General features: G+C 45.8%; 1 protein-coding gene across 10 annotated transcripts in view; it reads left to right on the top strand.

The window, feature by feature from the left end:
• The window catches only part of ST3GAL3 (ST3 beta-galactoside alpha-2,3-sialyltransferase 3), a 313721-nt gene that overhangs the window by 87444 nt on the left and 208275 nt on the right, over positions 1 to 18002 (top strand). For 5 of the 10 annotated variants that reach the window (XM_019501443.1, XM_019501440.1, XM_019501441.1 and 2 more), the window contains 2 exons: positions 3042 to 3089; positions 5908 to 6042. The exons of 2 other annotated variants lie outside the window; for them this stretch is intronic. In XM_019501443.1, coding sequence (XP_019356988.1) covers positions 3042 to 3089; positions 5908 to 6042 — 183 coding nt within the window. The remainder of the gene's footprint in view (positions 1 to 3041; positions 3090 to 5907; positions 6043 to 18002) is intronic. 3 more of the 10 variants (XM_019501447.1, XM_019501445.1, XM_019501448.1) reach the window with 1 other exon arrangement.

The raw sequence follows: 18002 nt of genomic DNA, 5'->3' as shown, positions 1-18002 counted from the left end.
CAGATCCAATGAAGAGATATTTGATTAGAAACATTAATTGTGTGCATAAAGAGAGCTAAGGAGAGTAAGGGAGAATTTAACTATCTGGGAACAAAAGAAATCCAAATAATGGCATTGATAGCACTGTCAGTTTTGAGGCAGGAAAAGCAGAAATGTTCAATAAATGTTTCCTTTCTTTATTTGGGGAAGAAGATGTATTCATAACAGATGACAATGAAACTTTCCATTCCAGCAGTAACTCAGGAGGATGTTAAGCAGCAGCTGCTACAGCAGGTAGATATTTTTAAATCAGCAGATCTGGATACCTTGTATGCAAGAGTTTTGGAAGAACTGGTCGGGCAGTTCTCTGGACCATAAGGCCACGTCCAAATGAGCGCGGCTGTGTTGTATGTGGTGCCACATACTGCACCTTCGTTGTTCTCCGTGCTGCAAGGAAGCAGCGCAGAGGGTTTTTTTTATCTCTGAATATCATGGAGTCAAAAAAACCGGTGGGGGGAAAAAAAAGCGGAGCAGTGCAAGCAGAGGCAGTATGTGCCACCCAGAGCCGGAGCCTGGCTGTTCAGAGCCACACTCAGCTGCTGGCCAGGCTCCGTGCTGCAGCTGCAGCTCCAGGAGGACCCCAGGTAAGGCTGCTGGGTCCAGGCTGGTACTGGCCCCAGCCTCCCCTACCTCACCTGGGGTAACTTTCCGCGCACCAGAGTGCGGATGGTACAGGTGTTCCCCAGAGACAACCAGCAGTGGCAAATGGTGTGCTGCCGCTTGTTGTCCCTGGGGAACCAAACGTCTACGCATGTCTAGACGCAGCCTGAACATTTATTTTTAACAACTCTTGAAGCACCGGGGACATGCTTGCACGCTATAAGGCCTTGGGTTGGTACCACAAGGTATTTTGCTAAAGTAATGAGAATGGAAAATCAACATGGCATGCATTAATGATATTGACCACTGGTTAACTGAGGTCTTAAAATGTAACTGTAAACGGAATCATTACTGAGCAGTTGTGTTTCTAATGGAGTCTTGCAGGGGTTGGTTTTTGGCCCCATGCATTTTAACATTTTGAAGATAAGGGAAATATAAGGTCATTGTAATGAACTTTGCAGATGGCGCAGAGATTGGTATATAATGAAGGAGCCGGTCTCTAATAAAGATCTGGGTCACCTGCCAAGCTGGGCAGAAGTAAGCAACGTACATGTGTCTTTGTGGCCAAATATAAAGTCAGACAGTTCAGAATCAAGAACAGAAATGAGAAACCTTCTTGGGGAACAGAGACTCTGGAAAGGTCTTCTGGGGTCACCACAGCCAGTCAGCTGAGTACAAGCTCCTATTTGGGCGCTGTAACCAAAAGAGCTTGAGTGATTTCTCAGCGCTTAAACAGGGGACAGTGTCGCAGGAGCAGGGGGGCTCTGTTCCTTCTGCATTTGGCACTGGTACAGTCACTCCTGGAGTGGTGCTTTCCATCCTGATGGCAGCATTTACAAAGTGTTATTGAAAAATTGGAAACGCTCCAGAGAAGGGTCACAAAAATAACTAAACATTTGGAAATTTGCTGTCTAGTGAGAGCCTGGAGAAGCTCAACATAATCAGCTTGTTAAAAAGAAGGTTAACAGGCAACTTGCTTGCAACCTATAAAAAAACCTATGTGGGGAGCAAAAAATTGATAACAGTGGGTGTTTCAATCTAGCAAACAGGTGCAGCAAATTCGAACGGCTGGAAGGTGAAGCCTCACAAGCTAAGGAGGCTAGAAAGAAATTGCAGCTTTTTCACACTGAGCAGAATGAACCATGAAATCAACTTTTTTCTTTGTCAATCTAGATCAGGCGTAGACAGCCTTTCTTGGCTGCAGGCCAGAATGACCCGCCGCAGGTCAGAGGTGGGCACACGCTAGGATCTGGCTGCCACTGCTGCTTGTTTCCACAGTGGTATGAGGAGAGTGCCTTCAGCTGAAGCCCCCTGCCATTGCATATTGCCAGATGTGGCTGAAACCCCACGTTTCATCCACATGGGCTGGGGCTGGCCCACAGGGGCTGGCCCACAGGCCATATGTTGCCAACTCCTGATCTAGACTGATTGATTATTTCTCTACAGGAGTGGTTTTCAATTTTTTTTTTATTTGTGGACCCCTAAAATATTTAAAATGGAGGTGTGGACCCCTTTTAATTATAAGTGTGGCTATTCACATACTTTTGATTTACTATAGTCATCTTTTGCAGACCCCTTAGAGTGTGCAGACCCCCAGGGGTCTGCAGACTGTAGATTGAAAAACACTGTGCTAGAGTACAATTCTTATTTGAAGTAGCGAGCAATTCCAAGACATGCTATATAGACTACCTCATGTAGGCAGGCAGATGAAATGATCAAAATGGCCTCTTTCGGGTTTGCCTATGAAAGGTAATTAGGGAAAGAGCTAATTTTTAATGCATCCTTTGCAAGGCTAATGTGCAGGGCAGACATGAACAGATTTCATTCTGAAATCTTATGTCTCAAACATGCCCCAATCATTTGACATCACTTAACAGTTCTTTGTCTGTATCATTCTGGATTCTAGAGGGGGCTACAATTTGCTGATGCTCATGCATGTTAATCGCCTTCTGAAGTATCCAGGATATTGCAACACCCTGCTTTTGCTGGATCCCTATTCACCTTATTCAGCATGTCTGGGTGGCAAAGAGCTGAATTTTCCTTCTGGTGAAACAATAGCAAAATGAATGGTAAAATTCAAGAAACATATTTTGTAATTCCTTTGCTGTGTAATGGTGTTGTAGGTATTGCTCTGAGTGACTGCTTTGGGAGACAGGTGCAAGATTTTTCTAGTCTTGCCTTTGCTGCCATAGGTGGGGCACAGGTCCCGCACCGATATAACCCAGCATTCTCTGACAATAAGAGATCATTCATGTGCATGTACAGCTCAGTAAAAAGTGATGGTAATGTCTGGAGCTCGCTGCTGCTATATGATAAAATGGGAAGAGGAAAGAGAAGCCTTTTATGTGCTAATAATGGATTGATTTAAAAGGGGAAAATGAACTTGTACTCTTGTGTTACAGATTCAATGGTTCTTTCCTTTGACTCCGTTGGACATACAATAGGCTCAGGTACAACATCCCCTTCCTTCCTCTCTATCTCCCTCCTTAAAAGGCTTCTTTGTAATTGGGCTTGGTAGCCATGTTGGGAGGCAGATAACAGATCTGCTTGCAAATCAACCATCTAGCCAAACTGCATAAATGCACCCCCTTGGGATAAGAATTGGGACTATTAAGAGTCATAGTGTATAAAAATGAAACGTGGGACCTCCTAGCGCATGGCCAGGCAGGGGACTTGAGCAGAAAGGACTCAGCTTGTGGCCCTTTTCTTATGTGAAAGGCACCAAGGCAGCTGTTCCACTCTTCTAGGGGAGAGTCTCAGCTATCTGGAGGAAAGGGGATGAGGAAAGGAGGCAGGCAGGGAATATTTTATGCTTTCACAGGTAGGGCTCTCATCTCTTTTCCTGGGTGGGCTAAAAGGCAGAGGCATAGGGGACACTTCCAGTGCCCAGGGCCCAGTGGAGTGGGCAGAGGGCATGGTGCTGACCACTGGAGAGCAGTGGTGATGGGGGAAAGTGAAGTCTTACAGGGTGGGCTCTCCCCACTTGATGGCAGCTGCTTCTGCTGTGGCTGCGCCTCAGCAGTGCAGATTTGTACTGCTGCAACTGAGAAACAGGCACTAGTGTGGGCTCCTGTCCTGAGGGCCTGCTCTCTCCCCCCTCCACTTCCCGCTGTGTCTCCAATGGCCCAGTTGCCTGGGTGAGGGCAGGACTGGTATCATTCCACCCCCCTCTGCCCAGGTACGCTGCTGGGTGCAGGGCTGTACCTGCCCCTCCTACAGCAGGGCAGAGCTGCACCTGTCATAGCTAAGATTCCCAGGGCAACGGGCACCCCCTACCCCCAGAGTCAGCACCCAGGGCTGGTACCCCACGCACTCCACCTTAGTTAGGCAGCTGCTAAAAGGGATTGATGATGAGCCCAAGGGGTGCCTGCTTGACATCTGGTTAGGGCCTTTGGTGCTACTGAGCCAACTTTCAAAACTGCAAGGTTCTTTGGTGCTTGGACCACTGGAGGGGACTAGCAGCCATCTGCAGCACAAGGGGCATTTTTACACATGCAAGTGCCGCAGTGCCAGGTGCTTTGAAAAGCACTTGGCGCTGTGTCGCTTGCAGTTGTACTAGTGGTGAAAATGTGCGTTAGTGCTGAGAAGATGCCAGTAGTGTGCTTTTGAACTAAAACACATAGAAGGTGTTTCAGTTCAAAAGTGCACTGCTGCCATTTTCTGCGTGCTGACGTGCATTTCGCCACTTACACAACTGCACGTGGCGCAGCTGAATTTGCATCAGCTTGCATGTGGAGCAGACTCTATTAATCCAGTCTGGTCCAAAGCGGTGGATCTCCAGCGCGTCATGGGACTGCAGCTAGAGCACGCTGTGCTGCAGCAGATGTTCTTCTTTACGGTGACTGCAACATGAGGCAGTTCAATGCACACGCACAACTATGGACGTGGGGAAAATGGCCTGCAGCCCTAGCTCCTAAAATGAAAGGGTAAAAACTGGTTTTAAACATAGACATGAAGTGGGCCTAAAATGTAAGTCCCTTTTTATTTTACCTTTTAAAAACCTGACCTATTTATCTTTCCCTTTCAAAAACGGAAGCTGCTCCTAGATCTCTCTTGCTTATTAGTCTTTCCTCTCAGGTGGGTAGGAATAGTTTGCTGCCTTCCAACATGGCACCTATCTTCTGCCTGCACGATAATGAGAGAGCCTGCTGCCTGTCTCTTAACAGCGAAGCTTGTAGAGAACTCTGATTTACTAACCCCAGCCTTAGTAGCACTTAGCTCCTTTATAAGCCCTAATTGCTTTCTGCTGTCCTTGCTTCACTCTCTAGAATGTTTTACTGAACTGATCTGTCAAGAGCGCATGATCTGATTCAGTGACAGCTCATGGTGCCTGGTGCCAAGCACAGAATGGAAATGGCACCCAGGTTTTGGTAAAATGGGGGGGGAGGGGGCGTTCGTCTTCTAACCCTATTCTTCCTAACTAACTTCCAGAGCTTTGTCTCCTGCTGAATGAAGTGTCTGTAATTCTCTTGAGTGGGAGGGAATGAAAAAGGCTTGAAGTATATGAAATCTCTGGGCAAATTCAGGCTGCAGAATTTGATTTCCATAACAGCTGTATGAATCTGAAATAACTTCAGGCTCCAGTGGAGCTGGGCTGGACCACAGTGATGTAATTAATACCAGAATCTGGTCCAGAGTGAGGCTTTTAAATTTTACTAACTAAATGACATTTTCTAATCTTTGTTTAGCTGCTTACTCATTTTAAAGTATAGATAGGCTTCTGGCTAACTTCACACTAGGGGTATCTTTCTAGAAGCCTGAAAAGTTGCTCATAAATACTGAGTTATGCTTTTATCAGTAGAATGATATATTACAATCTGAGCGAAAACATAATTAAGAATTTGATTTGGAAAAAAAACCAAACCCAAATTCAACTGATCTGGCTGTTTGAAAATCCTGCTGTTGGGACCAGTGAACAAGGTTAATATAAGCAGACCAGCTGTCTGGACCTGGTCTTTGGAAGCTGGTTCCCGACCCTGACATGCTACCTCTCAGAGGTGCCTGCAGTTCTGAAGAGCACAATAATACATATCCTTTTTCTAAACCCATCTGCTTCAAAAATCCTGTTTCTCTATCCTTATGAAGCAACTCACTCTTTGGGGAGAGAGGCTCAGAAATACCCAAGAGATTCATGTGCTAAATTGCCTTTGTGTTAAGCACCTTGGATTTATTGTGCTGCAAATTCTAGCCTGCTCTGAACTGCGCCATATAATAAAACGTCAAGCCTGGTGTCTGCCCAACTGAGGGACAGCTTTCCTTGTTAAACAGGAAGGAGAGAGAGAAAAAGTGTGACTCTCGTGCTTCCGCCGTCCAACCCATCACACCCTGCTGCAGACCCAGGAACAGACAGAGCCCAGAAAGAAACCAAAGAACACATGGCTGCTGCGGGCCCAGCCATTCCCAGTAGGTGCTTTTTCAGGTCGGGGTGCGAAAGGGGCAAAAGTGTGCGAATTGCATAAATAGTTTACTGAGCTACCGAAGATTAAATAGCTGCCAATTGCTAACGCAAGAAGTATAAGGAATAAACAAGCAGAACTGAAAGTCAAATGCTTAATCAAAATGATGACTGATTTGGCATGAGAGAGACTGGCAGGATAATTCATGTGACTTGAATATTGCTATGGAAAGGTACAGCTGGAAGGAGAGGCAGGGAGGAGATTTTATCTTCTATACCAAAAATGAATGTGTTTTCTCTGAGCTTCAGAATGTAGTGGGGGAGACCTGATGAAATTCTCTGGGTAAATGAAAGGGAGAAAAGAAAGGCAGTGCCATGGTAGGAATTTGCTGCAGACCACCAACCATGAAGGTCAGGTGGATGCAGCTTTTTTTCTTTTGAGCAACTCACTGACTGATCCAAGGCACAGGGCTTGGTGGTAATGGGAGACTTTACCCAGACATCTGCTAGGAAAGTAATACCACAGGACACAGACTGTCCAGCGTGTTCTTGGAAAGTGCCAGGGATAACTTTTTAAAATGGAGGGTGGACAAAGCAATGGGGATTGAAGAAAGCCACTTCCACATAGTGACCCTTGGTAACCTCTCTGACACCCAAGAGCTCCCGCACTGGCAAAAACACCAAAGCACACAAAGATAAAGATACAGAGACCATTTTTGTCATGTGGAAGAAGGACAAAGCAACCAGAAGGGCAACACTTCTAGATTTGATTCTGCCCAGAAACAGCTTGAGATGGGAAGATGGAAGACAACTTAGGTGATTCTTAGGCAAGAAAGGAAGGAAAACAGAATAAAGGAAATGGACTTCAGGAAAACAGACTTTGGTAACACAGAGTTGATAGACAAGATCCAATGGGACACAAAGTCTAAGGGTGAAGGGAATTCAGGAGAACTCCCAGTTTCTTAAAGAAACAGCAGTTCATGCTTGTGCCCTCAGTATCACAGGGTGAAGACAGGATAGGAAATGCAGTAAGAGAATGCAAGTGCCAGACTGCTCGCACCAGGGGTCCACCTAGCCTAGTGTCGTGTCTCTGACAGTGGCAGCCGCTGATGCTTCCCATGTACCACAAGTGATACGGGCAGCCTGTGTGTGGCATGCGGCAGGCTGGGGAGAGGTCAGGCAACATGGCAGCAGGTAGAGCAGAGAGCAGAGCAGCAGATTAGGCGGTGAGTACAGGGCAGGGAGTCAAAAGCAGAGCAGGAGCTGGGGCAGGGGAAGGGAATTGGAGTGGCATTCAGGGAGGGCACAAAGCTAATTTGTGGTATGCCTCCCCTTCGTATGAACAGGGTTTATATAGAGTGATCTGTCCTCCGTCGTACTCTTCCTGGCATCCGCCGTCATTGGTTTAGAGATCCATCCCTGACTGTTTTGTTTAATGGCCATTAGCGGATCTATCATCCATGAACTTATCTAGTCCCTTTTTGGACCTGGCTATACTCCGCTTCTACACCCCCTGTGGTAATGAGTTCCATGAGTTAATGACATGCTGCATAAAAACGACTTCTTCTTGTTACTTTTAAACCTGTCTGTCTGTGCAGCAACATTGTTTGCTACACTGTGGCCTCTGAAGTGACCTGAGCTCAATGAGGAATTATGTAACCTGTGCAAACTAGCTCCAATTACTAAAGCTGAATTTAAAGGAAAAGTATGAGTAGGTAAGAACACAAGTAGAAACGCCAAGGCACAAAATGAGATGCAAATAATGAGTGAAAGAAGTGGAACACGGAAACATTCTGTAAGTACATTTGTATTTGAAGGAAGCCCAGGGAAAGAGTTGGTCCACCACTCAGTGAGGATAGAAAACTAATTGGATTATGCTGATAATGCTAAAGTCTTCAGTGCCCCTTTTTGCTTCGGTCCTGTGATCAGATGGCTAACGTAATTAGCACTGGTAACCAGGAAATAGGAATTAAAGCTAGAACAGGGAAGGAATAGGTTTGAGACTTCTTAAATGTTCATTGGGTCCAACTGCTTTGAAAACTTCATCCTAGAAAACTGCCTGAAGCAGTCTCAGAGCTATTAATGATTCTGTGAGAACTCATGGATGATAAGTTATGTTCAGGAAGCCTGGAAAAGAGAAGCATAATGCCTGTCCTTTAAAAAAGGAGGACCCAGTGAACTATACACAAGCCTGTCTGACTTCAGTTCCTTGGAACCATGCTGGAATAAATAACCAACTAGTCAATTTGTAAGTACATAGAAGATAATAAAAGTGATAAGCAGCAGCTGACATGAATTTATCAAGAACAAATCATGTCAAAGAAACCTAGTCTACTTTTGTCCCCTTCTTCAAGAAAGGGGACAAGTCCGTGTGTGGGAACTATCGAGACACTGCCCTCCTCTCCGTTGCCAGGAAGGTTGTTACTCGCATCTTCTTGGGTTGCCTCCTCCCCCTTGCTGCAGATGTCCTCCCAGAATCCCAGTGTGGCTTTAGACCATCTCAGGGTACCACCAACATGATTTATGTTGCATGACAGACCCAGGAGAAGTGTAGAGAGCAACACCAGGAGCCGTTTATGGCATTCATTAACCTAACCAAGGCTTTCAGCACCATCAGTCATGAAGCCTAATGGGAGGGGCTGGCTAGGTTTGGTTGTCCACTGAAGTTCATCAGTGTCCTTGGGCTACTTCATGACGGGATGACCGTGACAGTCCTTTGCAATGAGTCAGAGACAGACCTGCTTACCATCTATACTGGTGTCAAGCAGGGCTGCATCATTGCCCCAACCCATTTTTCCATCTGTTTTACTGTGCTTTTGACCCTCATCTGTGACCGCCTTCCTCCCACAATTGGGGTTGAGTATTGAATGGACAGTCAGCTTTTCAACCTGTGGTGCCTTCACAGCAAAACGAAAGTTGCCAAGACGGGGCATCACTGACAACGGTGTTATCCTCGGGCAAACTGAGACCGAGCTGCAGTCTACCCTTGCCCTTTTTTCAGGTGCCTATCACAGCCTGGGACTCTCCCTTTAATATTGGGAAGACCAAGGTGCCCCAGCACAAGCTACTCCCCTCCCCCCACAAATTCCCGTTGGTGGAGAACCCCTGGAAAATGTTGAGCATTTTCCATACCTTGGCAGCCACCTTTCCCAGTCAGTCAGTCTTGATGTAGAAATCGAACATAGGATTCACTTATCTTTCAGAAAGCTGCTTCGTTGTGTCTTTGCCAATTGAGTTCTGCAGATGGAAACTAATGTCCTGCTCTACGGTGCTGTTCTTATTCCCACACTCCTCTATGGGTGTGAGATGTGGGTGACATATTGAAGCCATCTTAAGCGCCTGGAGTCATTCCATCAGTGTTGCCTCAGGAAGATCCTTTGCATTACATGGGAAGACCACTGCAGCAATGCCAGCATCCTTTTTACAGGCAACGTAACCAGCATTGAGGCCAAATATCATGAAACATCAACTCTGCTGGGCTGGCCATTGTGTGTACATGGCTGATGCTCATTTCCCAAAGCAAGTCCTCTTCTCTCAACTCAGTCCATGGTAAGAGGACCCACAGAGAACAGAGAAAACACCACAGGGACACCCTGAAAGCATACCATAAGGAGGGTGGCATCAGTCTTTCAAACTGGGAAATGCTGGCTGGTAACAGGTCTCGATGGTGCTTCATCATGCATCAAGCTACAACCCACTTCGCAGAGACCCATCTTGCTCAGGAAGCCAAGAAATGGCAGAGGAGGGAGGAAAATGCACAACATCCTGGCCAGCAGCTGTGCTCCTGCCCCCAAGGCACTACCTGTCATATCTGTGGAAAAACTTGCAGAGCATGGATTGGACTCCTCAGCCATCTTAAAACTCACTAATAATCCTTCCCCCACGCCCCCGGCAGACGTTATCCTCATATCAAGGGATAGCTGAAGAAGAAGAAGACTTCTATGACAGGGTAATGGTTCTTGTGGACAGGGGAGAAGCAGTGGGTCTGAGATCTTGACTTTAGTGATGCTTTGATACAATTTCACTTGACATTTGCATAAGGAACCTAGCGAACCTAGTAAAATATAATGTAGATGAAACTCCTGTAAGGTGAGTGCACAACTGGCTGGAGAACAATATACATGTCACTCTTTGGGAACTGGTTCATAATTGTGTGAAATGCTGCGGCTCCCATGCTGGGGGTGGTAGTGAGCACCCAGCCCAGCATACCTCTCAGTGGACGAGTAGGAGGGGATGCTTGCACCCATGCTTTGGGGGTCTCAAGGGTGTGGGTGATCTGTGGCTGGGAGCATTTCCACTTTTCTGCCTTCTCTTCTCTCCTGAAGGTGAGTTCAGTGAATGTCCGTAGCCTGCAGCTGACCAATGTCTGGGGAGTGCTTGCCTGACTTGGTGTGGCTGGGGGAGGGGAAGCAGTGTTTGCAACCAGGCTTTTGGGTTCTCAGAGGCTGTGGGGAGGCTCCATGGGTTGGGGAGGCTGCAGTCAGATAGGGAGTGAGGACACAGCTTGTTTTTAGAAAGACAGTTTTTATTGACCATGCAGTGCAAGGGAGCTTGTAGCTGAACAGTGCCAACAAAAGGAAAAAAGGGGCACTAGGATTCTGTTCCAGGCTTTGGTGTAGGATTAATGTGTGTAGGAGATGAAGTTCCCTACAAGGATCCTGGGTACCAGTATTGATCTTTTTTTGCCATCCTTTGACCACATACGTTGGGATTGACAGAGTTCCAGTATACTGTGTCTCTGTAAAGCCAAATCTGTGCACTTAATATTACCAGAATATAATGTTTGGTCCCAGCAGTGCCCTTTGGCATTCAGCAGTCTCTTTGCTCACTAGTGTTATGTATTGAAGGCTTGCTCCAGGGTAAAGGGGGGTGGGGCAGGGCGGTTTTTTAATTAGTGGCTCTTGGGAACTGGTGTAATTAAAAATGCTGCAGTGTGTCATGTATTCCATGTCCCATATTTTAAAATGTCAGCAGGGACGTTTTAACTAAAGCTCATTCGACAGGCTTTAGCAAAGTACCCCTGCCACTGTTTTGAAACTCAAGATGCTGAATACGCAAGCCACTCCAGCAGACTAGAAGAATCAAACGTGCTCCAAGCGTTCTAATTAGAATGCGTCAGAGCACATGTATCAGCACCATAGAGCTCAGGTGCTTGTGGAAATCTGACTGAAAACTCTCTAAAGGAAAGCATGAAATAGCACATGATAAAAAGATAAGTGAGAAAGGCAAGTCCAGAAGGAAAGGACCTCTCTAATCTGTTGACTGCTTAACTTGAGCATATATAGGCATAAGTTGATTTCATAGCTCCTTCTGCTGATGCCCTGGATTCTGTTTCTTTGGAAGCGAGAGGTCTTTCTCTGCTTATTCAAGCTGTTGAAGGAGACATTGGATATCTTTGGGGAAAGATGAGGTAGAGAGCAGAATGTTCTGTTTGTCATCACAAATATCCTTTTTCTCCTGGTTACAGTTTTCTGAACTTTCTAACTGTACTCATCACATGCTCTTCTGCTGTGGGAATCGTGTGGGTAGGGAGGTAGAGGGAAGAGTGTGATTGAATTTGCAGTTGGTGATCCATCAGCCTCCCCACAATCCAAGATGACAGGATGGTGACAGACTTCTAGCACAAGAGCAGAATGGGAGCATCTTGTCTTGCCGGACATCTTTGGCTATGCTTCCCTCCTTCCCCAGGAGAATCTGGTTGAGAAGGCTGCAGTTGCGGTTTTTCTTCTGTTACCTATGCCTGACGGAAATGTCCTTCCTCTTGATAGCTATGTGCATTTAGTGGAGGGAAATGTAGGTCTTCAGTTTTTTGAGAGTAGGTAAAATAAAAGGATTTCTGTGAGAGTAGTTGCTTTTGACTTGGGAGAAGTAATGTCTATGAATTTCTGTAATGGAGTGGAAGGTGTTTGTGATGTAAAATCTACTGCTACATTTCTGTCTGAACATAGGAACTGCCGTGGACTGGGTGAGACCATAGGCCCGTCTTGCCCAGTCTCCCATGTCACTCAGCGGCGGAGAGTGACTGGGTCCTGGTGGGGTTTTCTCCTGTTTCTTTCCCATGCAGCCTCCAGCATTGAGGGTCCAGGAGGTTCCGATTCAGAAGCCGTGCCCCTCACACCATGCTCAAAAGCTACTGATTCCCCATTCCTCCAAGAACTTGTCCAATCCCTTTTTGAATCTCATTAAACTGTCAGCTTCCACTGCATCTGGTGGTAATGAGTCCCACACTAATTACATGCTGTGTGAAAAAGAACTTCCTCTTGCTAGTCTGCCTTCTGGGCTCTTCTTGGTGCTTCTTGCTGTCCTTTAGTTCCCGAAGGCAAAGGGCTAATCTGGTAAATCAGATGGTTTGGTTTAGTTTAGTTTGGGGGGGGTTGGTTTTTATTTATTTATTCTGAAAAGCCCCTTTTCTCTTTTCTTGTCTTTGGTTAATGGATCTCTCTCCATGGGTTTTTTTCCCTTTGGCTTGCAGACTAAATGGAAGCTGGTTGAATCTTTGCCAAGGCCTGTCACATGTTGGTTGTTTAGTGTAGGCAGGCCTTCCAGCACTTGGCCAATCTCTTTGTTTATTTTTAAGATTTATACCCTGCCCTGTCCAAAAGGCTCAGAGTGGTTGTTCAGGATCTTGTCAGCATTTCTAGACCAGTGATTCTCAGCCAGGGTGCTGCAGCACCTTGAGCTCCTTTCAAGGGTGCTGTGAGGTGCCATGAGACGTTAGCACTGTTAGGTGTGCAAACATGGTTCACAAGATAAACCCAGAGACTTGATCTTTGAATCCAGAGTGTTCAAAACATACTGACCTGTTGGCATCTTTGTGGGTTCTTTGCAACAGCAGATGAATTGCTTTAGTACTTTTCTGTTGTCAAAAAACGAGTGAAAAATAAGAGCTGGTGTTTTCCGAGGGGTACTTTGAGTCTGTCAAGGGGGATGCCTTGAGACTAAAAAGGTTGAGAAGCGCTGCACTAGGCCAGTCCCATCACCCAGTTGAAAGTATAGTTGTGTGCATCTCTTCAGGTGGAAATTTAAAAAAATGTTTTATAAAGTCTCTTGCAATTAAATATTTTAATGCCATTTTTCTTTATTATTTGGTATCTCTGCAGATCAAGTTAGTCTACTCTGGAGGTCAATCAAGAGCATCTGCATGCTACATTTTTGTTGATATTATCTTTGACTTTTACTAGGAAATACAATACAACTTTCGAAATGAAGAAAAAATTCCCTCTTGAAAGATTCACATCATTAATTGTATTTAGGTAAATGGATACATGGCGCTGAGTGAAGTAACAGTTTATTTGGCAAAGATTGTGCCCTGGCTTTAAGCAGATAACTTTTTTGGGAGACTAAAGGGCATATGCAGTTCACAGGATGAAATCTTATGGGCTCAGCAGTGCTACGCTGGCTAGCGCTATGGATGAAAGGGACTTGGGGGTCGTGACTGACCACAAGATGAACATGAGCCAGCAATGTGATACTGCTGTGAGTAAAGCAAGCAAAATGTTTGCTTGTATCCATAGATGCTTCTCAAGTAAATCCCAGGACATCATCCTTCCATTGTACTTGGCCTTGATGAGACTACAGCTGGAGTACTGCGCCCAGTTTTGGGCTCCACAATTCAAAAAGGATGTGGAGAAGCTTGAGAGAGTCCAGAGAAGAGCCACGCGCATGATCAGAGGTCAGGAAAACAGACCTTACGATGACAGGCTGAGAGACATGGGGCTCTTTAGCCTGGAAAAGCGCAGGCTCAGGGGTGATCTGATGGTCATCTATATGTTTATCAGGGGTGACCAGGGGTACGTTTATCAGTATCTGGGCGAACGTTTGTTCACCAGAGCGCCCCAAGGGATGACAAGGTTGAACGCTCACGAACTCCTCCATGACCATTTCAGGCTGGACATAAGGAAGAATTTCTTTACTGTCTGAGCCCCCAAGGTTTGGAATAGCCTGCCATCGGAGGTGGTTCAAGCACCTACTCTGAATGCCTTCAGAAGACATCTGGATGTTTATCTTGCTGGGATCCTATGATCCCTGCTGACTTCCTGCCCTTTGGGCAGGGGGCTGGACTCAATGATCTTCTGAGATCCCTTCCAGGCCGAATGTCTATGAAATCTTTCACCTTCAGATTGAAACGTGTTTCTTGAATTTAGTCTAAACCAGATTCACAGATTTTCCTGTCTATGTAGGGTACTGTAATTTGCTAGGAAAGGAAAGTATTTGCAGGGCTTAAGACAGCTAGTGTACTTCAAACTTTAATGAAGCTAAGATGATGAGGTCAGAATGGCGTTGCTTTTTTTACTCTGTCATCTAACAAAACTTGTCTTGCCTTTGGAGCCACAGACATGTCTGCTTCTTAGAGAAACCTTCTTCGACGTTTCGCCTGTGGAGTGGTGTTGGTAACTACTTCTCACAAGAGTGTCACTTGCACTTTTTTGGATGGAGGTAACGCTCCGGGCCGAATGAAGGGGATCCTTCTGGTCTATTGCTTTCTACAGATGTAAGACATTCCCCAGATGTCATAGGGGGGCCTAGACTGGGTATTAAGGCACTGGGGAGGAAAGGTACAGTGCTTGAAGATACTTGCTCTGGCTGCTAAGTCTGTGATACCAGATGACAGTCTCATGACTTAGTGTCACTGGTATACTCAGGATTTGTTGATAGGATAAAGGAGCCTTTTTCCTTGAACTGACAGGTGTGATCTCCAGCTGTGCTGATGATGCTCAGAAGTCATTACCTTCTGGCATTACCTCTAGAAATGAAGTGGCAGAAGGATCATCAGTTTTCATGGACACTAAACACCAATTGTTGTAGGTTAAGTTGGTGATACTGCCTATAATGTAGGGGATCAATTTACCTAAGTCTCATTTTAAAGCCTTGTTTTAGTTGCTTGTAACTTTGCTGAATTTGAACATTCTGAGGCCAAAACTGCCTATACTAGCTGTCTGTCTCTGGTTGAATTTTTTTGGAAAATTTTTAGGGGAAAAATGATTCAGCTATTTGTGATAACAAGATTAGGGAAGATGCATTGTTTTTGCCAACGTTTTTAAAAAATAATCTCTCAGCTGTTTCATGGAGAGAAGCTCTAGCACCACCTGCTTTGGAGTTGGGTCATAATGTTTGGCAAAGGGGTCACCTGGGTGTCCCCCCAGGATGTACTTCTGTTTTTCCCATGGAAAAAAAAATGGCAAATGTAGGTAGGTTACAGCTTCTGAAATATCACGTGTGTCCAGTAGAGACTGTCTTGAGCAGTGGTTCTTGACCTTTTTGGGCTCAGGACACCCCCCTATGAACTTTTGTGAATTGTGGCAACTAATTGGAAAAGCTAATTTACATATTATAGTGCTCTTCTCCTTACAGAGCATCCAGGCAATGGGGGTGGGGATCAGCCAGGCAGGGACAAGCCTGAGCCTGTGCTTTTCTGCTTCCCTTGTCACACCTCCTGTATCAACTCACTTCTCATGGCAGCCTTCAAAGGATCTTGAGGCAACACCCTGGTTGAGAGTCACTGCTCTAGAGTTTGGGATCCAATTTCTCCAAAGACTTTGGATATTTTGGGTATGCTTCAGCACAGATACTCAGCAGTGAGTGGGACTTTCCTTATGCTTGGTGTTCCTGTCTGCTGTGGCACCGGGTGCAGGACCTGAGCTCCCACTGCTCCTTCTGCCGTGCCCAGGCAGCTCCTCCTCCAGGCTGTCCGACTGGGATGTGGAAGTGAGGGAGCTCTGAGCTTAAGAGCTGGGAGTTGGGTGCAGGGGCCTGGGACTGGGAGAGAAACTTAGGTGATGTTAATACTGGCCCCTCCTAACCCAGGGGCTTGGCTTTGCAATAATAACATTTGTTTTAACTTGTTTAAATGTAGTTATGCATGTAACCCTCCAAGGTATATTTTTGCATATTTACATAGTTCCTGGCACCAGTGAGATATGCAAACTAAGTACTAAGAAAAGGATGCAAGTTGAGTTCTTGTACTTGAGTGCCAGAACTTCTCTTTCCTTTGTGTGCAGTATTTGTTGCTTAGCCCTTTATTTTTCCCTCTTCCTTGTTTAGCTGAGTCCTTCCTCTAGCCTTAGTCCCTTTCCTCATTGATTCACATGTGTAGTGATCCTTGGCCTTTCCCCCCTCAGTAGAGTCCATGGTCTCAGTGGGGTTGACACCCCAATGCAGGGTACTGTGGGCTGCGACTCCTGATAGGTGGCTGGTTCTCTGAGGTGTCAGCCTAGCTCCTTTGAAAGCACTTGCATGTAAAATACCAGAAGAACTGGAATTGAGTCCCCCCGCACCTTATGTATAATAGGTTTAAAAGCCGAATGAACTAGTACGGCTCATATTGGACTTGATAGGCTACATTTTTTAAAATTTTGTTGTCAGCAAAAATGGTTTTATTCATAATTAAGTCCATAATCAATTAGATGATGATGGGGTAGTACTTGTATGTAACAGTGTTTCAAAGTCAAGCTCATTGTTGGAGGCTCAGTGATCTTGTGGATTAGATTTGTCTCTGGAGTATTGACTTCTTATGAGAGATGTGAGGAAAGAATTTAGCCCATTTTGTTTCTTTGAAACTGCATGGCTATTGGTGTAAAGTGCAGATGTGAGAATTTGCTTTTAGCTTAATCTGTCATGTTATTCAACTTTCTGTCTGGGTGGTCCGAGAAGTTTACAGACGTTAGACTGAGCAGTTCTCGCTTGCTGGCCAGCAGCTGGATTACTGCTAGATGCTTGGGAGAAAGTTGCAGGTTTGTGCCAGCATTTAACTTGGCACAGGATCTGTATCGTTTATAGAGATTGCTGTGCTTGGCTGTGCTTCTGTTTGCATAATCCCTATTACGCTTTTTATTATGAAACTGTTGTCAGTTATTAAGTTCTCTTTCAATTCCGGTCTCCCCTGAAACATAGAAATGTATTTTATTTCTGACCTGCGCAGACCTCCAGTTCTTCAGGGGTTGGAGGAAATTCCTTTCCCATGTTCATTCAGTCCTGTGCTTCTCCAAGTTGCTCTTCCCCTCCTTGTCAACTGTGACCTGCAATTTCCTAGCATGAGTGAGAATATAGTCGTGAGATTTGGCCCTTGGCATGCTGCTGCTTTGGTATAGCTCCCTTTGGCTCAGAGGGGAAAGCCTTTTTCAGATCCTTCCTTGTGCTCTTCTGCTAGTAGACACTGAATAAGTTGTTGTTCCTTATACTTTTATTTCATCCTTCTCTCCTGTTGTAGTGACAGGATAGCCGCCATGCTTTGGATTCATAGATAGGGGTCTGCCCAACCCAAGGAAGCATCCAGCTGATTTCTCAGGGAGATCACAGGGTCGGCTGCTATTTTCTTGGGCTGATCATGGCGGGGCCCCCCACACCTCTGATTGGCCAAGCGGCACCAGTGGCCCCACCTCTTGCTGCTGATTGGTTGTGAGGGTTGTTTGTCATATGGACAACCCATATTATCAATAAGTTTTCTTTTCTTTTCTTTCTTTTTTTTTTTTTTTTGGTGGATGTCATGGACATTTCCCACTTTCACGGGCAATGCTGGATTTTGCGAAATTGCAGTTTTGGTAGTTCCTTGCTCATAGAGGTACATTCATAGAAGTCGGGTTGGAAGGGACCTTGTAGATCTTCAAGTCCAACCCCCTGCCGGGGCAGGAGAAAAACTGGGCTCAGATGACTCCCGCCAGGTAGGCATCAAGCCTCCTCTTACAGACCCCCAGGGTAGGAGCCAGCACCACTTCCCTTGGAAGTTGGTTCCAGATCCTAGCCGCCCTGACTATGAAGTAGTTCTTACAGATGTCTAATCTAAACCTCCTCTCCAACAACTTGTGGCCATTATTCCTTGTTATGTGGGGGGCGCTCGGGGAAACAAAGTCTCTCCCAAACCCTTCTGGTCTTCCCTAGTGAGTTTATAGACGGTCACCAGGTCCCCCTTCAGCCTTCGCTTGTGGAGGCTGAACAGGTTTAGGTCCTGCAGTCTCTCACTGTAGGGTCTGCC

Source organism: Gavialis gangeticus, unplaced genomic scaffold (genome assembly GCF_001723915.1).
Source record: "Gavialis gangeticus isolate Ggan-Ray unplaced genomic scaffold, GavGan_comp1, whole genome shotgun sequence".
NCBI classification, from domain to species: Eukaryota; Metazoa; Chordata; order Crocodylia; family Gavialidae; genus Gavialis; species Gavialis gangeticus.
Note: the sequence above shows the minus strand (reverse complement) of the source record. Positions and strands in the feature narration are given on the sequence as shown.